This window comes from Phyllosticta capitalensis (assembly GCF_038381095.1).
Source record: "Phyllosticta capitalensis strain CBS 128856 chromosome Unknown BKA78scaffold_9, whole genome shotgun sequence".
Taxonomy (NCBI): domain Eukaryota; kingdom Fungi; phylum Ascomycota; class Dothideomycetes; order Botryosphaeriales; family Phyllostictaceae; genus Phyllosticta; species Phyllosticta capitalensis.
In genome coordinates this window covers 1,023,510-1,050,857 of record NW_027117447.1, presented here as the reverse complement: position 1 = coordinate 1,050,857, position 27,348 = coordinate 1,023,510, and the positions used below count along the sequence as shown (strand labels likewise).

General features: G+C 55.1%; 13 protein-coding genes across 13 annotated transcripts; 8 read left to right on the top strand and 5 right to left on the bottom strand.

The window, feature by feature from the left end:
- Window positions 1–122: 122 nt before the first annotated feature.
- Window positions 123–2,088, bottom strand: BKA78DRAFT_298318 (LCCL domain-containing protein; the record flags this gene model as incomplete). The annotated part of the gene is made up of 2 exons (XM_066886895.1): window positions 123–1,572; window positions 1,628–2,088. The coding sequence occupies 2 exons, from the start codon at window positions 2,086–2,088 to the stop codon at window positions 123–125; spliced, it is 1,911 nt and encodes a 636-aa protein (XP_066741240.1).
- A 587-nt stretch (window positions 2,089–2,675) lies between these two features.
- BKA78DRAFT_255636 (pyridoxal phosphate-dependent transferase) lies at window positions 2,676–4,642 on the top strand (the record flags this gene model as incomplete). The annotated part of the gene is made up of 3 exons (XM_066885015.1): window positions 2,676–2,814; window positions 2,876–3,482; window positions 3,553–4,642. 3 exons carry the CDS (start codon window positions 2,676–2,678, stop codon window positions 4,640–4,642), a joined length of 1,836 nt encoding a protein of 611 aa, XP_066741239.1.
- A 642-nt stretch (window positions 4,643–5,284) lies between these two features.
- On the top strand, window positions 5,285–6,900 carry BKA78DRAFT_255348 (PLC-like phosphodiesterase; the record flags this gene model as incomplete). The annotated part of the gene is made up of 3 exons (XM_066884991.1): window positions 5,285–5,428; window positions 5,591–5,704; window positions 6,199–6,900. 3 exons carry the CDS (start codon window positions 5,285–5,287, stop codon window positions 6,898–6,900), a joined length of 960 nt encoding a protein of 319 aa, XP_066741238.1.
- Window positions 6,901–10,364: 3,464 nt separating this feature from the next.
- BKA78DRAFT_355487 (uncharacterized protein) lies at window positions 10,365–10,685 on the top strand (the record flags this gene model as incomplete). The annotated part of the gene is made up of 2 exons (XM_066891908.1): window positions 10,365–10,495; window positions 10,547–10,685. 2 exons carry the CDS (start codon window positions 10,365–10,367, stop codon window positions 10,683–10,685), a joined length of 270 nt encoding a protein of 89 aa, XP_066741237.1.
- An 805-nt stretch (window positions 10,686–11,490) lies between these two features.
- BKA78DRAFT_321942 (uncharacterized protein) lies at window positions 11,491–12,019 on the top strand. The gene is made up of 2 exons (XM_066889079.1): window positions 11,491–11,616; window positions 11,689–12,019. Exon 2 carries the CDS (start codon window positions 11,724–11,726, stop codon window positions 11,919–11,921), a length of 198 nt encoding a protein of 65 aa, XP_066741236.1. The 5' UTR covers window positions 11,491–11,616; window positions 11,689–11,723; the 3' UTR covers window positions 11,922–12,019.
- A 3,291-nt stretch (window positions 12,020–15,310) lies between these two features.
- BKA78DRAFT_321940 (uncharacterized protein) lies at window positions 15,311–16,079 on the top strand. The gene has a single exon (XM_066889078.1). The coding sequence runs from the start codon at window positions 15,424–15,426 to the stop codon at window positions 15,880–15,882; it is 459 nt and encodes a 152-aa protein (XP_066741235.1). The 5' UTR covers window positions 15,311–15,423; the 3' UTR covers window positions 15,883–16,079.
- Window positions 16,080–16,551: 472 nt separating this feature from the next.
- BKA78DRAFT_298314 (uncharacterized protein) lies at window positions 16,552–17,580 on the bottom strand (the record flags this gene model as incomplete). The annotated part of the gene is made up of 2 exons (XM_066886894.1): window positions 16,552–17,343; window positions 17,416–17,580. The coding sequence occupies 2 exons, from the start codon at window positions 17,578–17,580 to the stop codon at window positions 16,552–16,554; spliced, it is 957 nt and encodes a 318-aa protein (XP_066741234.1).
- Window positions 17,581–18,126: 546 nt separating this feature from the next.
- On the bottom strand, window positions 18,127–19,120 carry BKA78DRAFT_187218 (uncharacterized protein). Its single transcript, XM_066883520.1, has one exon. The coding sequence runs from the start codon at window positions 19,031–19,033 to the stop codon at window positions 18,380–18,382; it is 654 nt and encodes a 217-aa protein (XP_066741233.1). The 5' UTR covers window positions 19,034–19,120; the 3' UTR covers window positions 18,127–18,379.
- A 1-nt stretch (window position 19,121) lies between these two features.
- Window positions 19,122–19,548, bottom strand: BKA78DRAFT_187201 (uncharacterized protein). Its single transcript, XM_066883519.1, has one exon. It carries the CDS (start codon window positions 19,431–19,433, stop codon window positions 19,209–19,211), a length of 225 nt encoding a protein of 74 aa, XP_066741232.1. The 5' UTR covers window positions 19,434–19,548; the 3' UTR covers window positions 19,122–19,208.
- Window positions 19,549–20,149: 601 nt separating this feature from the next.
- Window positions 20,150–21,039, top strand: BKA78DRAFT_355484 (ankyrin repeat-containing domain protein; the record flags this gene model as incomplete). The annotated part of the gene is made up of 2 exons (XM_066891907.1): window positions 20,150–20,369; window positions 20,579–21,039. The coding sequence occupies 2 exons, from the start codon at window positions 20,150–20,152 to the stop codon at window positions 21,037–21,039; spliced, it is 681 nt and encodes a 226-aa protein (XP_066741231.1).
- Window positions 21,040–21,652: 613 nt separating this feature from the next.
- Window positions 21,653–22,609, bottom strand: BKA78DRAFT_332994 (uncharacterized protein; the record flags this gene model as incomplete). The annotated part of the gene is made up of 2 exons (XM_066890033.1): window positions 21,653–22,399; window positions 22,439–22,609. The coding sequence occupies 2 exons, from the start codon at window positions 22,607–22,609 to the stop codon at window positions 21,653–21,655; spliced, it is 918 nt and encodes a 305-aa protein (XP_066741230.1).
- A 148-nt stretch (window positions 22,610–22,757) lies between these two features.
- BKA78DRAFT_187163 (uncharacterized protein) lies at window positions 22,758–23,384 on the top strand. Its single transcript, XM_066883518.1, has one exon. The coding sequence runs from the start codon at window positions 22,814–22,816 to the stop codon at window positions 23,303–23,305; it is 492 nt and encodes a 163-aa protein (XP_066741229.1). The 5' UTR covers window positions 22,758–22,813; the 3' UTR covers window positions 23,306–23,384.
- A 79-nt stretch (window positions 23,385–23,463) lies between these two features.
- Window positions 23,464–26,256, top strand: BKA78DRAFT_355482 (uncharacterized protein; the record flags this gene model as incomplete). The annotated part of the gene is made up of 3 exons (XM_066891906.1): window positions 23,464–24,338; window positions 24,389–25,229; window positions 25,279–26,256. The coding sequence occupies 3 exons, from the start codon at window positions 23,464–23,466 to the stop codon at window positions 26,254–26,256; spliced, it is 2,694 nt and encodes an 897-aa protein (XP_066741228.1).
- Between the last annotated feature and the right edge of the window lie 1,092 nt (window positions 26,257–27,348).

Sequence of the window (27,348 nt, the reverse complement as noted above, 5' to 3'; positions counted from 1 at the left end):
TCCAACCGCCTCTGTGTCTATCCAAAGAAAACGAGGGCGCCCGCCTATTTGCTTTCGCCATAACAATGCTTGGCTCTTTTCTCCCTCCAGTCTAACGCCCTTCAGATGGATTAAATGCTAATTTAACCAGGCCCCGGTTCCATGTGTGTCCAACCACCTTCTGGACCCCACTTCCCTGCTTTGGTAAAGTCGCCTGCAAGCGCACCCCTCATGTACGCAAATCGAAAGTATTCGGGTAGATTAGCGTCTTGTCTCGCCCACGTAAAGTTGGTCTTTTCTTCGTCCTGGTAGGTATGGAAGCGTTCCACATCGTTGACCAAAACACTGATGCCATCATACGTGTCGGGCAGCGGCAGCTTCCACTCGAATGTGATGTTGGGCAAAACACCCTGTTCTGGTATCGAGATGTTGTGGATGATTGGGGGCAGGATCATGGGGAGAGGAGTGCCAAGATGAGCATCCTGGCGTAATTCCAGGGGTGTTTGAAGGATGCTGTCGAAACCCCAGCGCGCGATGCCGTTGATGAAGAGTCCGACCAGAATGCCCTGGTACAACAGACTTGGTCGATTTTGCATCGCTGTGCCAGGCAAAAGCAGCAATGCTAGAATGTAATGGTGAATTCGAACATTCATCTTTGGCACGGCGACCAAAGCGAGGAGGCAGGCCACCATGATACCGTAGAGAGCCAAGTAGCGTGGAAGACGACCTTCAATTCGAAGCGCCCACGCTTGGCCCACGGCAATGGAAAACAAGAGAAGCACAATGACGATGAGAGCGGGGACGGCTCCAGGCTGTTGCTTGATGTCGTGAGGCGTCAAGCGCTCGATGGGGATCTTGTCAAAGGTGTAATTGTTTAGAGCGCCGACCCAACAACCTCCAAGCCAGAGAATCGTCTTTTCGATCTGTGCAGTAAGGCCGGTCAACGTTTGGCGAACAGAATATCTGTAAATGGCAAAGGCGCAAAAGGCCGCGGGGAGGAATCGACCCAGTGCGATGCTAACAATGGAGTAGTAATCAGTGAGATTTGGCGGATCGGATGCCAGAGCCACATGGAAGAAAATTCCGAAGAAGGCAGAGGGGAAGAAGACGGCAGGAGAGGTTGTGAACAACGAAAGAAGTATGGTAAAGGTAAGCGAGACGGCCAGAAGCGGCCATCTCAGGTCGCGGCACTGAGCAGCAGTGCCCTCGACGAATGTATATGAGAGGGGGAAATATGAATCAAACGCGATGCTTGATATTCCGTGACGGTTGGATGAGGAAAAGCCGCTGTGCTCTCCCACACGAGAGATGACACCGCATCCGCCGTCCTTGTTGCTGACGAAGCCCGCGTGAATGGCTGAACCGCAGATGAAAGAGTCTCCGCGGTAGATGGAGCTGTGGAGGTTGTCCTCGTCGTGGTCTTCAATGGGCCCTCCAATCACGAGCGGCCTGTAGTTGATCTCCTGGTCACCAACAGCGTGAGGGTTGACAACTTGAACCCGCTTGCAGTTGGCTGGGCAGCGGAACGGGAATGAGCTGTTGCCGAAGGGCCGGCATTGGTCGCCGTTCAAACCACAGCCATTGTTGTCGGCCCTGCTACGGGTTAACCCATGTCGTCGACGAACCGGAAGGCGGGCCGCAGTCTTACCAAAACCTCGAGGAACAGCTGACTCTGACGGGAGAGCCGTAACCGGCTATTTCGGTGGAGAAGGCGGAGCGGCGGAGGACGAGAGAGAATGAGAGCAGCCAGACGACGTAAAAAGCAACCAACAGCCATATCTTTTGCCTACGCTTGGGCAGATATCTGTCCAGCAGTCGTACTGGAGCATTTTGGACAGCCGGGAAGAAAGGCCTGATCTTGTATGGTCGTGGAGGTTGAGGTCCCTTGATCCATGTAGCTACGGAGTTTATGACGCGCTGAACCGACTTTGGAACCTGCTTGGGAGCTTGAGGCGGCGTGATGAGCTCCTCGGCGCGTTCATAGTCCTGCAGGTCCGGGTTGTTGATGGCTGTCACATCAGAGCCAGCGGTGCTCGTGGCATCGTCGCGGTACTCGTTGCGACGCGGCGAGAGGGTGGTTTCGGAGTCGGAGGGTGGTAGCTGCGGCATATGCGCTAGTCATGCACGGAGCTGGTATGATGTAGGAGGGTGGTGAGTCGAAGAGATGGCGGTGCGCGGGGAGCATCCAGATATTTGAGGGAGGAGAATGCTCGAGCAGAGAACAACAGCGAAAAGAAGACGGAGGTAAGGTTGTCAGGGTAAGGTACTGTACCTTACGGTCACCCAGTGACGGGCACGACAGCCCAGGTCCGAGCGGCGTCGGTCAGCTCTCGGGAGCCGGAAGAACGAACACCTGGGCTAGCACCTGGCGTAGCACTGCGTCACCACGTCGCTCCACTGCGACTGGTCCGTCTTATCATCGCTCTTCTCTTTGTGCTCCCACCCCAGACAGCAGCCACGATATCTGTCCGGCAGCATGTCTCTATCAACGGATCTTATCGCCATCCCAGGCGGAGGCGCAACCTCTCCAGGAATGGCGCAACGGGCCACCGAGCGTCTCCTCCATTCGTCTTGATGACCAATTCTCCAGTCCCCTCCTCGGCCTCCACTGTAGCCGCCTTTGAGTCTTCATCTTCCCCGTCCTTGTGCTGGCGTCAAGTTGTCTCCAAGGAAACAGAACATTTTCGACAGCCAAGATGGACGGACACGGTCCCCTTACCAAGCCCCTCGATTTGTCCCACCATCTGTCGCGCAATGCGAAAAGTCGCGAAGCGTCGGCTATGAAGTCTTTCTACAAGTACTTTGCCATTCCTGGCATCGGTCAGCTTGCGGGAGGTATACTAATCAAACCCTGTCCCAAACATTTCAACTCGACCTCGCTGCTAAACTCGCGCAGGTCTCCCCAACGACAAGTACTTTCCCTATGACAATCTTGAGGCCAAGGTAGCCTTGCCAGATCGCTTCCAGCCGACCCCAAACGATCCCGTCGATCCTCCACCTTCCCACCTCCAAGCTTCCAACCTTTCAGACGTCCATCCCTCGGGCCGCATCGTCGTTCCCCACACCTCCAAGGGCCCCGACGTCTTGCGTAGGATCGACCTTGCCACCGCCTTGCAGTACGGTACTGCCCAGGGCTACCCACCTCTTTACCAATTCGTGCGCCAATTCACTACCCAGAACCTGCACCCGCACGTGCCATACCAAGGTGGTCCAGAGGTCATTTTGACTTGCGGCAACACAGATGGCTTCTCCAAGGCTCTCCAGGCCTTTTCCAATGAATGGGCCGCTGGCAAAGACCCTGTCGACGAGCGCGAGGGATTGCTCTGCGAAGAGTTTTGCTACATGAACGCCATTCAAGGCGCCATCCCACGCGGTCTGAACATTGTTCCTGTCAAGATTGACGACGAGGGTATGACGGCGTATGGACCCGGCGGTCTGCAAGATGTACTGGAAAATTGGGACTTTTCCAGGGGTAAGAGGCCGCACCTAATGTACACAGTCACGTATGTACTTGGCCTCATTGTTGTTCCCCTTGTCGACACAGCTCTTGCTTCTTTTGCTAACCGAACATAGGATTGGCCAAAACCCAACCAGTGGTGTACTCAGCGTTGAAAGACGCAAGCAAATCTACGAATTGGCGGTCAAGTACGACATCATCATTGTGGAAGATGACCCATACTGGTACCTTCAATTCCCCTCGTCTTCCCCCAATGCTCGTCAATTCCAGCATGTTGGAGTAAAGTCGTCCGGCTTCGACTTCCTTGACTCTCTTGTGCCGTCGTACCTGTCTGTCGACTACCAGGGCCGTGTAGTCCGCCTCGATACATTCAGCAAGACCGTTGCCCCAGGATGTCGCCTGGGCTGGATCACAGCACAGCCCGCACTCATTGAGCGCTTCCTGCGTATAACCGAAGGCTCGACTCAGCAGCCGTCCGGTTTCGTGCAGTCCATGATCGGCGAGCTGATCATTGGGCCTCAGAGCAAGCACGATGGAGGCTCTGGAGGTTTGAGGAATGGTCAGGGATGGGACGTCAGTGGTTGGATACGCTGGCTGGAAGGTCTGCGTGGCAACTACGAACGCCGCATGAACACCATGTGCGATATCCTTGACGCCGGTAAGCAGCTCGTCAAGGCTGGTCGCCGCGGCTCGTTGACTGAGCTGATCCGCTCGACCACACATCCGTGGTCCTCCAACGGCGGCATTGACGATTTTGATGCCGACGCTGAGGATTGGGCTGTGGTCGAGACGACCAACATTTATGACTTTGATCGTCCCCTAGGCGGCATGTTCGTGTGGATTCGTATCAACATTGAATCTCACCCTCTGGCAAAGAAGGTTGACAACCAAGCGCTGGTTCGTGCCCTTTGGATATTTTGGACCACGGAGTCGTACAGAGTGCTCGTATCCCCCGGGGCGATATTCTCGCCCACAGACGAAATCCGAGACCGTGCTGGCTTCAAGTGTTTCCGCATGTGCTTCGCCGCGTGCGAGGAGGCCGAGATTGCTCCCATCTCCAGAAGATTCGTGCAAGGCGCCAAGGACTTCTGGCGAATCAAGGACCCGGCAAAGATTGAAGAGATCTTGCAAGAGGATGACGAATCCGGTGCCGAGGCTTTTAGTGCCAGGAACATGAGCAGTCTGGCGTCATTTGGCTTCTGTTAGACCTGAGGGGTAGACCATGAGGAGGTTGCACTGCATGGCGCTGGGAGAATGGGAGAATTGGAGATCTCGATCGAACTTTGGAAGGGACAAGCTTACGAATTAAGACGATACAACGAAGACGAATCACCGTTTCCACTTACTGACCGTGGACCTGAGGTTGCGAGCAAATGTCAGGGATGGCCCAAAAGCCGCACTAACAGACGCAGGACATGTGCCTTCACCAGTGGCCACCAGCACTCCGCCGCTCCTGCCGCCGCAAAGTAGCTCTGTCCCGCTTCCGCTCTTCCAATTTTCCTGAACAGGAAATAGATGTTGACTGCAGCGGCACGACTTGACGATGGTCAGCAGAAGTCGCATATAAATCTTCGCCCTCCGCCTCGGTCACAAAAGGTACGGTTTTTGTGGTCACTTCCAAACCTTGAGCTTTTGCCTCATCAGCAACACGACATTTTATCAAGAGTGGAAATCAACCCCGCGCGTCTAAATTGACTTTGAGCGTTCCGCTCCGCCGCCGCCACCCGACCCGCCAGCCAGCACCGTCTACCGCAAATCTGGTGTCGAGCCAAGCCTCCAGGCATGCCGATGAAGCAGAAATGCAGTGCCCGCCCGTTTCTCTTTCCAATTCTCGTTGTGGTGGTCTGGATGCTGTCTTTCAGCAGCCCAGTTGAAGCCGCGCCCGTGGTCCAGATTCCTGATGTCTCGGACCGGCTGCAGACTATTTTGCAAGACCCTGACCGCAGCAACAAGTACCGCTATCCGACCGATCTCACCAGGGGTATTCTTCCGGTGCGTATGCGCGCGTGCCAATTCGTCTGTTTCCGTTGTCGCTGTCGCGTGGTGTCTTCCCGCAAGTTTGGTCGCTGTTTCTCCGTCAATATTGGTTGAAAGGGGCACTGGGTCATTTGACAAATGATGAGAAGGTCAGAACTGCTGACGAGTTGACTGCAGAAAGGAATCCACAGCCACAACGACTACTGGCAGGACGTGCCTTTTTACAAGGCCCTCGCGTACGGCGCCATTTCGATCGAGGCGGATGTCTGGTTTGTCAGTGGGAAGCTTTACGTAGGTATTTTTCTCTTCTTTCTCCTCTCTCCATCTTATGATGCTTTTCTCTTCTCACCCGTTGCTGTTTCTTACGAATTTGCGACTCTTCCCCCTTCTTTATTGGACAGAGATGGATGTTGATTGTTGTCTTTTGATTGAACAAGGTAGGCTTTTTTGTTTCATTTTCAGAATTTGAGAAATATTTTCATGTAAAGAGGAAGGCTCCAGTGGACTTGGGTGTCCATGGCAGTACTGGTAAGATTGTGGTTGCCGGTTTTGGGGAAATGACGTCATGGGATTGAGTCTGGCAACCACGACCAGGGCTGGAAAAAAACCTGAAATGCTTTCGCCTCCTCAACTCTTTCCTTCGACTTTCTCCTCTTCAATTCTTTTGCTTTCTGTGGGAAACTTCGATTATTCTGGAAATCGAGCCGAGAGACAAGACGGCATCGCTCTGGACTTGCAGTCCGAGGACAGAACCCCCATCCACTCATCCTGACTGACGTTCATAGCTCGGCCATGACACTGGAGCCCTTACGTCCGCTCGAACCCTCTCTGGTCTCTACATTGAGCCCCTCCTCTCCGTTCTCCGACAAGCCAATCCGCCCAACCCTGCCTCTCCTTCGGAGCCAACCTTCCGTGGAGTGTTCGACAGAGACACCGAGCAGACACTATACCTCTTCATCGATTTCAAAACGGAACCGTCAGAGGGGACGCTGAAGGCTGTGATGGGCGAGCTCGAACCGCTGCGGTCCGCCGGCTACCTTACAACATGGTACCAGTCCAATGACAGCATCGTAACGCGGCCAGTGACGGCCGTCGGCACAGGCAAGATGAATCTTGAATCAGTCCTGGGCCAAGGAGCGACGCGTGATCTCTTCTACGACGGCCCTCTCTTCAACATTACATTCGAAAACTTCACGGAAAATGCCAAACCATCGATCACGCCTGTCTGCACCGGTCAGTTCACCGCGGCGTTTGGCCAGGTCATCAGAACCGACTTCTTCGAGCGGAACCAGACGGCTCTTGGCGTCTTGAGGGACCAGCTCAAGGCTGCGCACGACCGCAAGATCAAGGTCAGATATTGGGATACTCCTGGGTGGCCGATTGGCACGCGTAACTATGTTTGGCGGACGCTGGTGAATGAGGGCCTCGATTTGCTCAATTTCGACGACCCTGAAGGCGTCGCTACCTTTTGGGAGGGCAGGGGGTAATCATAATGGTAAGTCAGTGGAATCGTGTCTGGTATCGAGTTATGCTGTCCTTGGCTTTGACTCCCCTAGAGATGTATTGATGTGCAACTTGGCTGCAATATTAATCCAAACTGTCCTTACTGTCTTCCTGTGGGTACTATGATGCGATTGACTTGTGCGTACTTGATGAGCCATCAATAGTGCTGCCCCTATTCTTTCATCAACCGAGATAGAAAACGCAATGCCGCTGCGCCAGTGGTCTCATAGCCCTGTGGCATCCTCTAGTGTCACTCGAACCTCGATTGAAAGACTACCAATCTCGCCCTTTATCATGTCTAGGTGCGCGTGTGTGTGGATTTGAGGTGCGGGGAAAAGGCCATTTCTGGGGCAGTCTACATCGATGAATATAAAAGTGTTTGATTTCCAAATATCAGGGGAACAAAAAAGCTTGTTTCCTCTGGAGGAAATTCTGGTTAGATGGAAGCAGTAATCGACTCCTAAAATACAAAGCAGAGAAGAGGAGTTTCGTCCCATCCCCAGTACAGCAGTCTGTCTACGTATTTACAATCAACACCGGCCTCTCCAAAGCAGTAACACGCTATCCTCAAGTTCAAACAGAGTGATAGCAATACGTCAAAACTGATGCAGCCTCAAGGGGGCCTAGTTCCACCCGTGCCGCCCATCCCCCATTATTTTCCGTCCCAGTTGACATCTAGGCACTAGGGGAATCCTCCGAGTGACGTCACTGAGGAACCAACAAGCCCGCAACAGAATGGCTATGTCGCCCGTCCAACACTCACGACAAAGCGCACGTGTGAGATCATCACAATGATGATTCCCACATTACCATGAGTGTAGATCACCAAAGCCTAGGTCGCTCTTTGCGGAGTCTCCTACGTGTTGCACGTGGGGAAGAGCCGAATCACATCGATCCATGTCAGACACCGAGGTGATGACGATGATGGAGCAGATGAGGGACTGCCCAGGCAAAAAGAGAGGACGCCACCGAGGTACTCGACATACGTAGGTCGAGCGTTGATCTTCCACGCCCTCACACTCAACCTGCCTGCCTGCGTGCTCGTCGCCCATCTGCCTACTTTTGGTGGCACCCCGCGAAAAAAGCAGGGCCATATCATCGGATCGGACGACAAGGTGTCAGTATGATGTGCATAGAGGAGTGCATCACTCTGGCGTCAGCGTCGGGAGACGTACGCATGTACGTGCTTGATGGCTGGCCGTCCGTCCGTCCGCTTGTTTGATTGCTGGGCAGGGCAGGGGAGCAAAGGGGGGGGCACGGGGGCTTGGTCGTGCATATGCTGGCGGAGGGGGCGTATTTTTGGCCCACTGCGACGGCGAGTCGCTGCCATTGAACATGTACCTCTTTGACCAGTTTAAACTTTCGTCATAGGGGATGTTCGATATGGGAGGTCTATTTGCCGGGTAACAGACGTGTGGTTGCATTGCTCCCGGTATCCGCGTGACGGGGACGCAAGGAGGGCAGAGGGCCATGCGCGAGGGCGAGCGCGAGGCAAAAGAATTCATGTGGTCGTCTCGATGCGGCAGCCTGCATCGCCGGCCGTGCAGAGCGCAGGCACGGCAAGACGTAAGTGGAGCATTCATGTAGTGCGGAGGAGGCGAGAGAGAAGACGTGGATGGCCACGAGGAGGCTTCAGAGGCATGTGGATAGCAGTACAGCTACATGCAAACGAACGACTGTCCCGACGTCGACGGGCAGGACTAGACGGTTTGCCTGGTTTCAAGCATTCCTTTTGGAATTTGCACGCGTGGTGGTTGCTCCCTGTGCCGTACCGACATTGACGGGAGCCATTCGTTAGCCCGTCCCTTGTCGGCCTCAACGTCATTTTCGCCACTGGGCCCTTCGAAGCTGTTGGCTAGCGGCCGGCCAGGCACTCGGAGCTGATCCTCGACGGTTGCGCGAGGTGGCTGCAGCCCACAAAGGCTCTCCCGGTCGATATCACGGTGGTGAGATGATGCGGTTGGATGTTGGGTGTTGTTGGTCTGGTGCTCGCGGTCCCCCCGGCCGTCAGATGTGGGCGTTGTCTCGTCACGAATCCAGGTCAGTCGATCGTGGAGCAAATGGCCCGGCGGGTCGAGGTCGAGAACTCCAGTGGAAACTCCCAAGATGGGGCCATAGGTGGGTCGTATGGAACTAGTGAGGGGATTTGATGTTGGCCTGGTGGTGGTTTTGGTCAAAGTTGGAAGTGATATGACGGGGATTTTCGGGCGGGGGGACAGGGCGATTGTCCCGTTGCCGTCCGCGGCAAAGATTCGACAAGAGGAGCGTTTTGAAAACCATGCTGACACCGACGCACTAAGGCCGGCTCTAGTTGATCGCCATAAAGGTGGGTGTTTGCAGGATTTTGTAGGTGTCCCGATGACATCAGAGGTGGCGATTCAGTTGCACCAGCAACGCCAGATGGAAATGAGGGCGGACGAGTGAAGCATGAGAGTTGTCAGACGGTCCAGGTAGCCAAAACAAACGGTTTGTGTGGTTGAAGAGAGAGATTTTTTGGTGAGTGGAGCCGACTTTTGACGCCAAAAAGGTTATAGTATGACGATTCTGCAGATGATTTTCCACAAAAGAATGTGAAATTCGGCAAAGGAGCAATCAGGACGGCTAGATGGGTGGCGAGCGCGGAGTATGTCTAAGAGGCGCGAGACAGGGGCGGAAAGATGTCTGGAAAGGCACGATGGCGATGCGTGTGATTGCCTTTTTAGGACACCCGGACGTGGTGGGGAAGCGACAGCAACACCACAACAAAGGAAGGAACGGAAAAAAATAAAAAAATGGCTGAAATTAGAGCATTGCAATGAGAATCATAATTATACTAAAAATAATAATTAAAACGAATCAAAAAAAAGAGGTGAACGGATTTGTTCCAAGCATGGAAGGCGCCAATGGTGCCGTGATGAGGGTCGTCGCTTCCCTTTTGCGTCAGAGTCGGGACAGGGGGCCGCAGGAGAAAGGCGAGGCACGCTCAGATGCTGTATGTAAGGCTGAGGACAAGCGCAAATGGAAGGAAGGAATCAAGATGAGCGTTTGAGCGGGAAGGGGTGACGCAAAGAGAGCCGCAGGGTCGGAAACAGTTCTTTGGAATTTGGGGCAAGATGAAGTCACAGAGGTGCGAAGTGCGTCATGGGCTAGTTGATCCGTGTTCGGCACGGCGATGTAAGGTAATCAGGGTCTCGCTTGTCATCCATTCAGGAGCTTTGATCGTTGCGCCCCGGTCGGCCGCTTGGCTATCGGGTCAGCTCCAACCGCAAAGCTGTGCAAGTGCTCGCGCTTGTGGCGTACCCACAAAGGGTCCAGTACGCTGACGCCAACTCTCTCTCCCTGTCATGCCCTATATAGTCTTGCGTCCGTCCCGCTTGATCAAACGCCATCAGTCAACATTCAACACCACTCTTCTACACTTCAGCCTTGTTCTCTCAAACCATTCTCCAACACTCCATTCAACTTCAAAATGTCTGCTGTCGGAACTGAAGCCTCTGTCTACGTTCGCGAGAACTTCTCCGAACCCATGACGCCCATGCACAACTTTGCCAACCAGTACGATCTGGACAACCCTCAGGCCTCGATGCACACCTACAACCGGTACGCTTTCCTGGCGAAATGAAGCGTGTCTTGGTTGCTAATATTTCCCAGCGTCATGCACGAACATACCAAGCTCCAACTTGAGCGCGCCGCCAACTCGGCCCGCAGACGCTCGCAGACCAACGGCACCTCCCCAACTGGTCTCTCTTCCGAGTCGAGTCGGGGCTCCGTCAGCTCCTCTTCATCATAATTTCGACCACTTTGACATCTGCCGGCACGACTTCAATTTGGACCACGGCACTTCTTCACCTCGAGTATGATTAGCGTTTCAACTTTTTCGACGATTTGACGGTTTGGCATGGAGCAAGGACAAGGCGCATTACCAAATTTGGGCATCTTTGGTGTTTTGATCATGGCAGTAGATCTTGGATCTGGGTGTAAATATGGTTTAGTACACGCTTGGGACGGCATGATTGTTTTACCGTCTCTTAGTTCGGAAACATGTTGTCCTCTCGACTTTTTTGTCTTTCCTCGATTGACATGATTCATTTGAATTTGAACAAACTCTGTCGGCAAGACAACTATTCCATCCTTGAACAAGGTCGCGGGCCGTCCGTCGTCCAGGATGGATTGGTTTTCCCCCGCCTCGTCTCCACACGCGAATCTCCGGACCCTGCTCCGCCTCTTGCTCCTTCGAAGTTGATCCCCGATCCACTGACGCATGGCATGCAGCCAAGCCTTCTCTCCCCTGCACTACCAACGCCCAACAACTTGACCAAATCAACACTTCCAGCCTAAACGCCGCTGGCGCGGGTGTCTTCATGACGTTGTCACTTTTGAATCCGTCGAAGCTGATCCGCGCCGCTGCAGTTGTCATCTGCCGACCCGGGCCTTGTGTTCCACAAGTTCCACAAGTCATGACTGCCGACCGCTGCAGTCCAGCAGTCCACTTGCAGTCCGCCAGGGGAGTCACAGCATCTCTCGTGTCTTTCACCGCCACTGGGAATCCTCGCCATCACCATCCAAGCCACTACTCAAGCCCCCTCTAGCCGCACCGACTGGAGGCCCTCGGCCCTTTTGCACAGAGCACTGCTCGAGCATAAGGCACATTTACAGAGGGCAAAGAAATTCACTCGCTCAAAAACAGGATTCTTTGCATGCGAAAATGAGGTCATGAGAGTGTACGATACCCCAGGCCGACTGGCCCCCTTCCCCACTGTATCTTTCGAGTTCCCCCTTAACGCTCACAACAGAAATTCTCCGCGCTTCAGCGCACCAGGCACGCCGCATGCGCACCGCCTCTAGATCCACTCCCCGAAAAGCGCGCGACTTACCCGCTCGCCCGCCCCATTATACTGGTTCCTGCCCGACCGCAACCCTCGTCGCTGCCCGTTGCTCAGCCAAAAGATGCGCCGACTGCCCGAGCTGCCGAACTCGAGCGAGTCAGTATGCAGGTCCACCTCCAGATTTGCTGCGAAGAGGCTGAGCGCCAGGCTGTCAGGGAACGGGTCCAGGGTGCCGTGGGAACCGCGCCTCTGGTTACTCGCGAGACGGGGATGCGAAAAGTGAGGCGATACGAGTTGCCGTGACTCGGTCGGGCTTTTGCAGCATGAGGACGACACAGCATTTCTTTGCTTGCGCCTCATATTCGGCCAACTAAGACACTGTAGCGTCAGGTCCGCGCAACACCACTGATTTTCCAGTCGACAAGCGGTAAGTGAGGTGCGATAGTCAAGACACCGCCTGTTGCTCTAACACCAGGTGCTACTGCTTTCGCCCTCTTGCAGCCTCACGGACAAGCCCTCCGACTGTCATTAATTTTAGCCACCACGTTCAAGCAGAGTCTTGCGTGCGCAAACTGTGTCCTCAGCATGGTCCTCCAGTCTGCAACGTTCACGTGTGGACAACGATGGCTCCGTTTGCAGCTACGAGCTGCCCCAAATCTAGTAGGAGCATAGGGACAAGATCAACATAACCTCAATCGTAGACGTGAGGTCTAGATTTCGATGGCCCAAGAGACCATGACCTATGATGCAATCAAAAGAGCAAGGACTCCTAGCGGATCTAGACTGGACAACGGCGTTTCCGGTCCCTGAATCAGCACCCAGCTGAAGCTTGATTGGAATGCGGCTAGCATTGACGACTTGATTTGTCCAGTGCAAATTTGGACATTGAACAGACCGAAGTGGATGACGGCGCTGAAAGCGCACCGCACCGGGCCGCTTTCCCCCGCACTCGTCACGTGTCTGGGTTGATTCCTCGCATCCAAGACTCCATGTCACAATGATGCTTCAGTCCATGCCAATCTCAATTGACGGGGCAAAGGTCGTAAGAATCCGCTTTGATCACGGCATGGTTATTCTGAACAGATGAAATGCCAAAGGACATCGGCAGTCCTGGCCAACATAGAACAATCGGCTACAAAGTTAATTTTGTCGAAATTGACAAAAATGGCGAGTACAGGCTTCCAAATTTAGAGGCACCTCCATTTTTCAACTTGCATATGAACCTCCATCACTCCAGCCAGTGGAAGACACCAGATGATGGAGCAAAACCCTCGCCCAAGATCCTACTGAAAGCGGCCGCACTGCGTTAGACGAACGCAAACCAAACCCCACAGCCACGCGTGGAGATGGTAAAGGTAAGTTTTCCATGCTGGGGCCCTCTTCATTCTTGTGTCGTCATGTCACCAGCCGTCCGCGAAAGAATGTGTTGAAGTGCATTCTGCCCCGCGCGTCCCTTCTGGAGTAGCCACAACCATCTCCTCGATTCGCTCTTGGAGCAACCCACCATGGCCTTAGGACGTCGCCCGAGGTGGTGATTTTGGACAGTCGTTGTACTCTTACTGCCGTTTCCGTATCGGCATTCGAAGACGCGTGTGCCACGTCTGAAAGCGTCGGCGGCGTGCCTGACGGCCTGCGATACTTTGGCCAGAGCAACATCACCGTGTTTGTTGCCATCGAGTGACTTATATCGAGAGTGTCTTTCCGAGGACTGCTACGACAGCACGGCAAAATCGCTCCACCGGTCTTTCGATAGCCATCATCATGGGCAACTCATTCTCTTCCAACAGCAATCCTTCCATCTTTGGAGACAACCTCCCAAGTCACAAGCCTGCTTTCTTCTCGACAGTCAGGATCGGAACCACTTTTGCGAGACCTTACAAGGCCTTGGTCACAACTTGTCTTCCCGAAACATTTGTGGAGCTCGAAGTACAACCGACCCTCTTTCTCCAACCATATCACGTTCTTACGCACGTCGACAACCCGACGACCCTTTCCATCGATGCAGACATTACGGTCCAGATCACCAGAGCGCCGACTTCAGTCGACTTTCTGGTCACTGGCAGTACAATATCAACGGGAACGGCAACGGGAACCCTTGAGACCTGTCTTCCGACCACCTTGATTACGGACACCACAACGACGATAACAACGGACGTGGTTTCGACTGTCACGACCACACCAGCGGACCTGCCTGCTGCAGCGACGACAGACCCAGTTGTAATACCCCTCAATGAAGATCTCGACTTTCAAACTGCGCCAACTGGAGAAGATGATGAAATTTACACCATTGAGACGATCAACCCGACGGAATCGGATCAAATCTATACCATTGAGACCATCAATCCAACAGAAGCGGATGAGATCTTTACCATTCAAACAATCAACCCTTCGGATCCTCGCACGGCGTCAATGGCCACCGTTTTGCTTTCAACACGCACTTTCAATGAATTTTTCCGCCCTGGAGCCACAGCCCTGGTCATGGCTCAGTCAACTCAATCGGTCTCGGTCCCGAGCAGCAGCAGCAGCAGTGCTGGAAACAGCGGCATAGTCCCTCCCTCCTTGGTCCGCAGTTCTTTGCTGCCGAGTTCAGTCCTGTCGAGCGTCGTCTCCCAAGTTCCTGACCCCGTCGTCCGCAGCTCGGTATCTGCAGGCCCTCTTATGAGCAGTATCGCCTCACCGGCTTCTGGGCCGATCATTTCTTTGCCACCAACCTCGCTTTTGACGAGCTACGTCTCCCAGGCGCCGGGTACTTTCGTCCGATCTTCTTTGCCTGCCAGCTCACTCTTGAGCAGCTTGGCTTCTCAGGTCTCTCAGGCACCCGGATCGGTCCGCAGTTCATTTTCCAGCGTCGTCGTGCCGGTCTCCCAAGCAGCTGGGCTTTCTCAAGCACCGGGGCCTGTGGTCATTCGCAGCTCGTCGCCCGCTAGCTCAAGCAGTGTCATTTCGCAGACTTCCTCAGCACGCCCATTCACTCTTGCACCAGGATCAGTCATTATCCCATCCTCTTCGAGTAGTTCAGCGTCCTCAGGGCGTCCGTTCACTCTAGCACCAGGACCGGTCATTATCCCATCCTCTTCAAGTAGTTCAGCGCCCTCAGGGCGTCCGTTCACTCTAGCACCAGGACCGGTCATTATCCCATCCTCTTCAAGTAGTTCAGCGTCCTCAGGGCGTCCGTTCACTCTAGCACCAGGACCGGTCATTATCCCATCCTCTTCGAGTATTTTGGCGTCCACGGAGCGCCCATTCACTCTAGCACCAGGACCAGTAATTATCCCAAGCTCGTCGAGTTCGGTTTCCCAATCTTCTCAACTCGGACCTTCTCAGGCACCAGGCCCAGTGTCTCTTCGCACTTCTTTGCCCGCATCCTCGCTGTTGAGCAGCGTCGTCTCCCAGACTCCTACTTTGCCTAGCATTCGACTCAGCTCCATCCCCGCCAGCCTGTTCAGTCGGGCTTCACAAGCGTCGGCATCTTTACCGCCAACCTCCCTTTTGACGAGTGTAATTTCCTCCGCTCAAACCTCTCTCCGGGCCTCGATACTCCCAGGTGTTCTCTCGACGAGCCCTGCATCTTCTTCGACGACCTCTTCCTCGAGAAGCAGTAGCACAGTTTCGCCTCCTACCAGCAGCTCCCGCAGCAGCGCAGCAGCACCGGTGCCCCTCAGCAATCTCGCTCCCATCGGCAGCAGCAGCCCCACAAGCAGCATGACCACCAGCATGATCCGACCCGTTCCCGCGATTTCCGCCGCAGCCAGCAGCATCCCATCGGCGGCCACCAGTCTTGAAAGCGACGTCCACAGCATCAGCACGCTCAAGAAGCTGCCGCGCCCCTTCCTCCGCAAGACCTGGGCCTTTGACGACCTGCTCGGAGAGCTATCGTCGCTGCGGACGGCCTCGCTTCTCTCGTCATCCTCGACGTCCAGAGCCGGTCCCTCGCTGCTCTCTGCCGTGTCGAGCGCCACGTCCGGCGTTTTGCCGTCGGCGTCGAGCGCCGTGCGATCCCTTGCTCCCATGTTTGCGATTCCGAACTCGGTCGTGAGTAGCGTTGTCAGCAGCAGCAACCTGCCTACTTCGTTGCCTACTTCGCTGCCAACTATCCGCACGACGCTGAGGATCACGAATACGATTCCGATTGCGACTAGCACGACGACTGTGTTGGTGTAGGCGCGCTTGGATATGTATGGCTGACTCCTGATCAAAAGCATGGAGAGAGAAGGGGGGGCAAGACATTCGTTGAATTGGTAGAGATGGTGATGTTTTTGTTTGAAAATTGTAATAGCTTTTGTGTGACTTGGTTTCAGAGAGGTTTCCATTTTCAAGGTCTGTGGAGTTGTGAGGCGCTTTGTGTGCAAGTTTACTTGTTGATATACATGGTATACATCTACCTAAATATTTCTTGTTCCTGATCATCAAGTTAGTGTGTGAGGAATTCCAGCTCTTGAGTGCTCCTTTCGCGTTCCATAAATGAGTCAGAAATCTCAAATCTGATTTTGTGAACTCGGCGCATGCTCTCCATATATATCTTAATCTTCTTGTAGGGGCAAAGGGTAACTCTCCTCCCCCCTTCACTTCCTGCCTTGTCCACTCACATCAGCTGGTCCAAACACCCCATGTCCACCTTGTTGTCCAAACCATTCTACCATTCCCCTCCCAACCACGACCTTTCGGAGCACCAGCCAGAGCCACATGACTCACATGGTTCAGCGGGCCTTGAACATTGATGCACCTGTTTTTTCAGACTAGTCATGTAGCATTTGTGAAGAGAAGCAATTCACCGGAAGAAAAATGATTTTCATAATGTTTGGTTATTGACTACCCCTTTCAGAGAACGAATCAAAAGGGGTTGACCTTGTACGCCTTCGCATCCACCTGTCCCACGCTCTCGCCAAAGCTGCCCTTGAGCGCAACCTTCAGCTCATCCCTCTCCAGAACCTTCTGCTTGCTCGCGACCAGCTCCTCGACATCCCAATTGACGCCGACGTAGCGGCCGCTCAGCCAACGCGCGGCGTCGGTCGCCAACCACACGGTCATGCCGCCGACCAGCTCCATCGTGTCGCCCTCGAAGGGCGCAAACTCGTCGATCGACATGGCCGTCCGGATGATGCCCGGGTGCATGGCGACGGCGGCGACGCGCGGGTTCTCGGCCGCCACGAACTCGACCAGCCGGTTCAGCGCCCCCTTGGAGATGCAGTAGTTGCCGAGGCCGGGGATGATTTCGACCGACGCCGACGACGAGATGGCGATGAAGGTGGGCTTGTGGTGTGATTCGTTCTCCTCGGCCGGCAGGGCCAGCAGGAACTCGCGAACAAGCAGGTACGGCCCGTTCAGGTTGATGTCGACCTCGCGCCGCCACACGTCCGGGTCGGACGCGGTGATGGTAGCGAGGCCTTGCAGCGCCGCGGCGTTGGAGACGAGCACGTCGGCCGGCCGGCCAAAGGTGCTGCTCACGGTTTGGAAGAGGTTCGCAACCGACGCCGCGTCCGTCACGTCTGTCGCCACGCTCAGCGTCTTGACGGCGGGGTTGATGGCGGCGATGTTGGCCTCGACCTTGCGCAGGTTTTCGAGTCTTCGCGCGGCAATCACGATGGCTTCGGCGCCTGCGTGCGCAAAGGCTGGTGCGAGGCCCTGAACGCTGTCAGTCGTGATTCAATCTGGATGGGGTGCTAATTGCCTTTCCCCCTTGTCGCCACCACTTACCTCTGCGCCAATGCCAGAGCTCGCACCGCTAATGACGACAATCTTGCCCTTTTGCGAGAGCGCGGGGCTCTTGGGGTCGATGGCGGGATAGACATCGCGATGCACCGTCGGGGTGTACTTCCACTGGTGGATCCAGTAGTCGCGGGGCGGCTCATTTGATCCCATGGTGGCGAACGGATTGATACAGACGACTTGACTAAGAACGGAGGGAGAAGTTAGAAGTCGTGCGGTACAACCTTAATGACGTTCTCGATGCAACAGAAGCAGAAGCACCGAATTGGACCTTCCCATCTCTTAAATACGAAAGCTCGAAGAGGGCCCCCTCCTGACCAGACCCTCTTTTTTCGCTCTGCCCAGCTCATCTCTTGTCGTCTTTGACTTGGCTGTGTTTTGGACCCCACGCCCCACGGTCCCCTTCTCCACCGTTGAGAGAGTCCGTTGTTGCCCGTGTCTGCGTCCGTGCTCGTGTCGCTTGCTGATCAATACTCACTTTGCGACAAGAAGGGAGAGTGGGGTCCATCCACTTTGAGCTTCTCTTGAATCGAAGAAATTGATGTTCTTGGAACATATTATCCAATGACCCAGGCCAAAATGATTTTGGACGGAGATGGGGGAGAGAATTTGTCACCATCTAGCTCGTTTTCGCTCCCATTCACCGTATACACGAGCGATTCTCCAGTGACTGGCTACCATGTGATTTGCCCAAGTGAAATCCGAATGCGATTTACACTGGCAGGGTTGGTGGAATCACGAGAGCTGACTTACAACCAGATTCCTCCACTGCACCACTGAGTGCGCAAGTCTCAAGCTGCGGAAGCAGCTACTGCCGTTGTGCTGGTTTTACTGAAGTCGAGCCTAGAACGATGGAGCGCGGAACACTCCTCATGTTACCGGAACCAAATGATCCCGGCCTGCCATGAATAAGCACCTGTTCACCGAGCATCCAAAGCTACGTGCGAAAACATCAAGTCAGCATCAGCACGCCACACAGCCAGCTCGGAGGAAGGAAGAAACCACGCGGGTCATACAGGTGCTGCGTCGGCAAAACGCCAAGCTGGCCAGCTCTCAGGGAGAACAGAGAAAAGACGCGCAACCATGTCGGTGAGATGGAACAGAGATAACACAGATATCGAGGCACCACGTTTATATCAAGGGACCTGCCTCGGGCCGCAGATCGAATCCTCGAAGATGTTCGTAGTGGTGTGTGGTGGAACCATCCGTGATTGACGTAGCCGTTGGGAACGAACAATCTGGGACCGTAGACGTCGAGCCTGCTCCAATCAGGAGCAAGCGGGAGAACCCGACGGCTGCTTGAAACCGTGGAGGTTGTATTGGCGGAGATCTTAGCGTTGGAATGGGAATCTTTCGTCCCGACATGCGGGATTTTGCAAATTCGATTCCTGACTGCTCTCCCTCCCTCTCTCGCGTGGCTGGGACGGGGCTCTGCGGCTTGAGCTCCCAACGTCCTGATGTGGCTGTGACATCCGGGCGTGCTGAGGTCTAGCTTGAAGAAAAAGCATTGATTGGTCTGACCCATGTTGTTTTCCGCAGACATCAGAGCTTGGTAGGTGGAATGCTCGTACGAATCCAATCCCAGTCGCCCATATCGAGGCGTCATCGTGAGGGGATCTTTTGCCAAGGCCCGCCTCTTGCTTCTCACCGTGGTGTGGTGCCGTTCTTTTGGCAGAGAAAACTCGAGTCAATGCGTCGTTTGGCCTAGTGGCATGTATGGAGAAACACCGACGCAAAGGCCACCAAACAATGAGCCATGCCCTCGTCGACAGCTGAAAGGGTCAGGGAAAACTGCTCTTCCACGAGCCACACGGATTGTCGCGAGGCTCAAGCTCGAACGCTTCCCCGCACATTTGGAGTGGATGGGCCGTTTTGATAACGTCAGGACGCATGCACTGCTTGCCGCCAGGAGTCGCACCATCCTTTTTTCGCGGGGCGACCACTGTACCTGCAGATCGAAAGAAGCCAGAGAGTAGCGCTGTGCAGGCATGAACTGATATCACCATCTAGCGGCGCGCCACGAGACGGCTGGACTGTGGAGGAGCGCATTGAAGTCGGTAGTGCTTGATGATGGCGAGGCAGGAGAGGGTCCCAGCTGAGCTGGATAATGACTAAGAGGGGCTCGTTGGCGCGTTCATGCGTGGTGGCTATTTATGGAATGACAGAGCCGTGTCGTTGCCACTGGGACGCTTGAGCGCATTGGTTTCCCTTGTGTCAGCAGAGAGCAGACTTCTGTCAAAGAAGCATGTCAGCATGAAGGAACAATGAGGCTGGAATGCAACATGCGGCAACGGGCCAGGCCCGCATGGCAGGATGCAGACGACATTTGAAGACTCGAAATCTTTCGATGTGTGCATTCCCAGATGGTCGTTGAGGCTGGGACGCTAGCAAGTGATTGCCATGAGGAAGCTCCTGGCATCGAGCAGTACTGTACCCATAGAAGCACATGGCTAGGGGGTAATGGTGTAGACAAGAAATGATGAGACGTGTGAGTCCAACGGGAGGATCTGCCGGCCCGCACCCAAGTGAACAGCAGGGATGGGGTCGCGGTTAAAATTCGGCTGTAATTTTTGTGGTGTCGGCTCTGCTTTTCGTCAATGGGTACTCCATCGACAACACCACCAAGTTGCCCGCCTGCAAAATACCACAGACACTCGCTGTCGCAATCCCCTGCCGTCGGCTCCAATCACTCCACTCGCCACCGTTCCGATTCCAAACCACAATGGCTGCCGCACCGCCGCTGAAGCTCAACGAGGACGAGATCGACGAGCTGTTGTATCTGGCACGCGCCAATGAGGCCGACGACCTGCCTACCTACCTCGCCGAGGTGCAGAAGCTGCCGCAGTACGAGGGCGCATCTGCCGCAGACATTTTGTGCGCCGCCGTCGACGTCCAATCGGGAAATAGCGTGTTGCATTACGCGGCGGCCAACGGTCACAGCGGTACGTGTAGCCTGTCCGCCTGCCTGCCTGCTTGCTGCTCCAATCTTGTCTGCCTGCATGTCGGATTTCTTGTCTGAGCGCTTGGCGACGACATGATCCCATTTCCGAACTGCACCAGCAGCACCGGCATGCAGGCCAAGCCTCGCCTTTTTTCGTGCTCTGGTTTGACTGGGCCATGAAACGCATCGGAGCTGACTCTGCGCGCACAGCTGTACTCGACGTCATCAAGAAGACGCTCGCATCCGCCTACGCTTCCTCGGACGCTTACAAATCCTTTGTCAACCTCCGGAATTCTTCAGGCAACACCGCTCTCCACTGGGCTGCGCTCAATGGCCATCTGGATGCCGTGAAACTGCTCGTGTCACTCGGTGCTGATGCTGCCGTGCTCAATGCGGCCGGCCACGATGCCGTCTACGAGGCAGAGCAGAATGACAAGAATGACGTCGTGAGCTGGCTGCTGGTCGAGGGAGGTGCTCTGGATACAGTGGTTGGCGCATTGAAGGAGCAAGAGGCTGGAGAGAGCAGCAGGGACGCGGCCGAGGATGGTGAGGACGTGGAAATGAAGATGACCATGGGCGACACGTCCGAGAGTGGTGAGACCGGGGTCGAGAAGGGTGTGGAGAGCTTGAAGTTGGACGACTCGGCCAAGGGCAAGGAGAGGGAGGGTTGATCGAGTCCTCCGCACAAGATCAAAAGACGCCAAAATCCGTCCAATTTCTCCTGGCCGAGATGAACATGTCGAAGACGACCGTTTCCCCGCGACCACGAAAAATGCGGCGGCATCTGTCAAAGTGCTCGGGCTTTTGCATTGGCGAGCGGGAAGGCATGCATGCTGCGGAACGCCACATTCAAAGGCCGCGCTTGGCAAATATACCATTTCAAGGGGGTTCTAGTATTGCCGGGGATGGGTAATTTACAAGACTTGAAGATACCTGGTAGCTGGATCAGAGCCAAGCAGTTACCAATCGATCATTCCGCATTGCGGCGTGGATCGGGATAGTGTAGACGAAGAAGAAAGAGACCCAAGAAGCCGGTGGATTTGCGAAAGAGCGACAAGATGGGCATTTTCTGATAGAACAAGAGGCGACCGCCAAGGTCGAGTTCTCAAGGCTCGTAGCCATTGAGCCTAAGCTTACCAAGGACTTTGGGTACGAATGGGCCCATGATGGGCGTCAGAATTCCTGGGTGCGTCTATGGGCTTGCAGTCAGTCACGAAGAAAATGTCACAGACGGCCATGCACAATCAAGCTTTTCTGCGACTTACGTTGCCTCCAGGCACTTGTTCAATCACGGAGCCAGGCTCTTCTTTTTTCCTCTTTCTTTTTTGCTGCCTTTTCCTTGAATGCCTTGAGCTCCTTTTTGGTAAGCTTCTTGTTTTGGCGCTCCGCTTTCAAGCTCATGCCATTGTGGCTGTTTGCCGCCGCGTCGACATCGAAGTAGGCATTGAGCTGGCGTCGGCTCTTGTTTTCATCATTATGCCGGTCCGGTCCCAGATTGCCGGCTTGGAAGCGCCCGGTGAAGCGGTTGAACGACGCGGTTTGCGCATAGGCGGCTGAGGAATCGCCACCCAAGGCAGCCGCATGAGCAGCAGCAGCGGCCTCGGGGTCCAGGGCGTTTCCTTGGTCATCCTGTTCATACTCACGTGCATAGTCTGCGTTGGGGTCGTAGTCGCCGTGGATGGCGGGATTATAGCCGCCCACTTTCTTTCGCGGAGGAGAGCCAAGAGCGCTGCTGGTAGCGGCGTAGTTTGAAGTGCCAGGCGCTGGTGGAGGAGCAGCAGCAGCTGAAGATGGGCCGGCCGAGCTGGTATCCGGGACTCGAGGGTTTTCCCACTGCGTCACACCGGTGTATCGGTTGTGGAAGTAGTACGCGGCAGCGTTGGTGTCCCAATGAGCATCCCAGCCGTCATCTTCTGGGGCGGGAGGCTCTTCGTTTGGTAGTGGCGGGGGCACTTCGTCAGCGGGGAGCGGCGGCGTGGTGGTGCTGGTGGGTGTTTCGCACGACTCGACGTCGGGAGTGCGCTTGCGCTTCTTGGAGGCCGAGGTGTGGTCATTGAAAGGAGAGGCAACGGCGTCGGTCGAAGGAAGGTGTTTTGATTGGTCGTCTTGAGGAGGGTCTTCTTTGGACTCAGAAACGGGCGCGTCGGAAGTGTCGCGATTAGGACTGACAGAGTCTGCGGGAAGTTCAGGTCGTGCAGGCGGAGAGGTAGCAGCTACGTCAGCAGGGGCAGGGGACGCCATTGTGGCCAGAGTCGCAGCAGGCAGGCAGATAACAATGGCGGGTTAGGATGGGCGTGGGAGGTGCAGTAGAGACAGTCGCAGTGGTCGGTTGCTCGCTCTCCACGACATTGCGACGAGCGGAAGCACGGGCCAGGAGAGCACGTGACGAGGTTGGAAGAAAGATCAACGTTTTGGTGCGCCGGCCTGAAGCTGGCGCGGCTGCGGATGCGGATCGCGCGCCGAACGTGGTGCGGTCCGTGTCTGGGACTTGGAAGTGTTCAACCAGGCCGGCACTTTGGTTTGTTACAACTCCAGGGACCATCTCTTAGCACTCAAGCTCGTGATGCTGCCGGCCGGCACTTGTTGCCTCCAGACCTCTGCCACCACCACTCCGCTACCACACCACAACGACCATCAGCTAAATTGACCTCTCCTGCCGCTCCCATCCGTCGTTTCTCTCTCTCGACCTCCACCCTCTTTTCTTTTCCTTCCCTCCTCTTTTACAATCTATCGCATCTATTATTCCCTCTTTTCCCCTCGTCGCCCACCTCACCTCCGCCGCCGCCGCCATCACCACCTCGCCCGGACCATCCAGCAGTGGTGGCTGTTTTGGCTCAGACAGCAGACCAGACTGACTACCGCGGAATCTCTCCGACCGGGCTGCCACTTTGTCCCCTGTGTCTTTATTCAGGCCTATTCGGAGCGCCGGGCCCTTGACTAGCATCCCCGGCTTTGCACGGCTCGACCGTCTGAGCTTGGCCTACCGCCCCGGTACTCGCTCGGGACTGCCAATATAATTAGGCCCAGACCTCCCGACTCCACACCTACCTTGGTTCCCGGATCCGCCAAAGCTGTCCAACATTGTTGCTGCACCTATGGACTGCGCGACGGCGACCGACCTCATGCGCCCCCAAAATCTGTTCCCTCCCGCCTCCGCACCCACCTCCTCTCGCTTCGCAGACCCTTCCGCCCCTCATGACGTCTCGACCGACAACCACATGGACTCCACTCTGCCTGCAAACCGCGCTTCCACCTCCACCACCGAACATGTCCAGCTCCCAAGTCTGCGCGAGCTGGTCAGCCCCATGTTCCTAAAGTCCAGACGCCATTCCGACCAACTCCCCGCCCCGCCTGCCCGCCTTGCTGGTCTATCCGGATTTCACCACGCTTCGCCCGCCGAGCGTCCGACAAACCACGTCCCTCTCCACATAACCCGTGAAGACCACCGCGCCTATGCTCCTGCTCTTCCCTCCGCTTCTCCTGCTCCGCTCTCTCATCCTCTCTTTTCGGCACCCGCAACCATAACGCATGCACCCGCCCTTCCCCCTGGACTTTCCCATTCGACCTTCCGGGAGCCGATTTATGCTCCAAACAGGCGAACTTCCGAATCCTCTGGTGCTACCGCCCCTTCTGACTATCCTTCACCCGTTGAGGACCCCGGCGAGGCACCTCCACCTAGGGTCAAGAGACGGATAGGCGAAACGTCGCGCGGTTCCGGCCGCGCTGCTCGTTGTGTAGGCCAACAGGAGATTCCGGGGGAGGGATTGTGTTTCGTTTACGAAGATGGATCGTATTGTCGGACTGTGATTGACGGCGAAGCTGTGAATCCGTCGTGGGGTGTGACCAAAGCCGGAAAGCCGAGGAAGCGTCTGGCACAGGCGTGCTTGACATGTCGCGAGAAGAAGATCAAGTGTGAGCCTGGTGTCCCCAAATGTGCACAGTGCACAAGGGCCCGTCGCGCTTGTAGAGGGTGAGTGGCTGCGACTCCCCAAAAAGTTTGGCTGTACTGACCAAAGATAGCGGCGTCAGCGCTCAGGTCCCGAGCACCGAAACTGGCAAGGTCAACCTTTTGGAGTCTTTGCTCCCAGGTAAACAAAGCTCCGGCCACACCAATGCATTGTTCTCTTCGCCTCATCATCATATGCGATACGCCACAAACTCAGCGTCCAACGGTGTCTCATCTGCCGAACCATCCATCCATTCAGAAGATTTGGTCCTGGGCGAGAGTTCTGAACCTCCGCGAAAGCGTCGCTACCGCAGTTTGTCGACCGACGCACGGGAGTCATTGCCCTCTCCCGCCGAAATGGTGTCCGAAACCTCCGATGCCCACTCTCCAACTCTCACCCCTGGTATGGACACTGATCCTTACGAAGCGGATCCCATCTTTACGGAGAAGCTCCTCGATCTTTTCTTCAGCTTCGTCAATTCCTCTACCTACGCAGTATTCCCAAGAGATCCCTTCATGAGGTGGGTCAAGAATCGAAAGCCGAAATCGCAAGACGACAGGATGCTGCTATATTCTGTCATGGCCTTGGGCAATGTCTTCTCATCTGACCCTGACTGGCGCTTCATCGAGAAGCAACTGCTCGACATCGTCCATGATGCCTTGCAGAGACGCGTCGGCAAGTTCACCCTCCAGATGTGTCAAAGCAGAATGTTTGTCGGTCTGGTCCACTTTGCCCGCGGTCGGCACATGGACTCTTGGGATTGGTGCGGCACTTTCCTGCGCGCCCTTAGCGCTCTCAGGTTGAACCTTGAGGAGTCGATAACTCAGCACGACGAAGAGCCCGAGTATGACTTTGACCAGCCAGTCATCGAAGAATGCAGACGTCGAACATTTTGGTCAGGGTTTTTGGTCGATGTAAGTGAAAGTTTCGGAAACCTATTTGCCTTGACTCATGTGACCTTAGCGATACAACGGTTTCTCTGGAGGTACCCTCTTCTTCGTCGACTCTGCCGATACGATCCTCCGTCTTCCAAGCCAAAAAGACTCATTTGACGCTGGAGTGTCCTTGGATACCCCGCTCTTTGAGGCTGGCCAGGTTGACAATCACAGCCCATCTTGGAGGAACGTTAGCCCAATGGGTTACCACGTCCTCATCTCTGCCATTTGGGGTGATGTTTGGATTGCCACCACGCGGATGTCCCGAAAGACGCTGAATACAAGTCTCGAGGACTACATCGACTTCTACGACAAGACAAAGAGCCGTTTGGATGAGTGGCACGCTCGTCTGCCAAACGAGCTGCTTTACAACGAACCAAACATCGACAATGCCATCCGCAACGGCAGCGTCGGCACTCTGGTTGGAATGCATGCGCTGTACAATGCCACGCTCATGCATCTCAACCGCTACTTGCGACACGCGTCACTGCCATCTCACATTGTCTCGCGCAACATCCAGCGCGCCAATGCTGCTGCTCGCCACCTTCTCGTGTCCATCATGGGGCCCCTGACCAAGCACGTTCGCGACGCGCGACTTGGCGCCAACAACCAATTCGCCTTTTCCACTCCTTTCCCGGGATACGCGGTCATGCTCGCTACAGACATCATCTCAGCGGGTGGCCCGGCCTGCGAGCTCCCCAACACGATCAAGGCCATCGACAAAGGTCTCAGCATCGTTGAAGAGATTGCGCAATTCTGGAATTCTGCCAAGGCCCAGCAAAAGGGCGTGCAAACACGGGTGCGCCTTCTCGTCGACACTGCGACGGGCGAAGGAGGTCGGCTTAAGAAGCTGAACAACTGCGAATGCTGGCGCATCGAGAAGCCTCTTGACAACATGTTTGCCGTCAAGGACGACGCCATCTACGGAGCCAATGACGAGGCGTTTTTCGCCGCCATCAAGGCTGCCGAGTCTAGGAGACAGGACATTGGCATGGTACTCTCCTGAACTCTTCGATCCCTGTGACCGCCAAAGGCGTCTTGCTGGTTGGGCTCGCCTTTCCTTGCGGTCTTGATCTTTCTTATCTGTCTTCTCTTCTGCTTGCTTATTCTTGGCGTTTTGGGGCGTTGGCATCGCTGCCATCCTGTACAGCACTGTACTTTTTTTCACTCCCCTAGTACCTTTGAGGGCCTTTCCGTCCCTTTTCCCTTTTGTTGTAAAACTTGTACAGTCTCTGACATGACGCGCGGTTCGTCAAATGAGGGCAGGAGTTTGGGTGTTTTTGTTCACAATTGTCTATGTGCACTGGGGACGGGGACTTGGGGACATGGCGGTACGGGGTATAAATGGAACTGGGTGGGTGGTTGGACGGATGGTTGCTTGTTCTGATTCACTGTTGCGAGAAGAGGGTATGTACCAACTCGTTTTGATCGTTTTGGATCGCTGCGCGCGCGCAACTTGGACGCGCACTATCTGGGCTGCTCTTTGCCTCGTCTCTAGTCCTCTGGGAGGACCGTGTTGCGAGCGAATGGGAGCGGCCTCTCCCGCTTGGCTTCTTCGTGTGCCTGGTCTAGGGAATTCAGTTCCACAGCGGCGTCGTCTTGCTGGTACATACAAAAATTCATATTGTGCCTGAATCACTACCTAGGAATTCGATGAATGATCATTGTGTTTCTCCTTCCCCTCCAAACCTGCCTGTTACTGACGCAATGTGCCGTTTCTCTGAAATGCAAGACATTGACGCCCTGGCAATGCAGATCAAGATCGGGCTTGGGGTTCACACGGAGCTCCAGTTGTCGATCAAACACGCGCACCCCCAATAAGCAATGACCCGACTACTAATCTATGAGCGCATGAGGTGTCTTTTGCTTCTTTCATGTCCACCGACGTCGGCTCATGCCCATGTATGCATCCATCCACTGTCCACACGCCCCCACCACGCACGAGTAAAACAACCAACTCTTCTGCGAACCCCTCGCAAATCATCACATCACTCTACCTATTCAGATAAGCAGCCAGGCAGCAGACAAAATATTCTCAGACATACACCCTCACGCCCCCTGCCTCCCCTCGCTCTCGGCCAACAGCCGCCCGACGCAC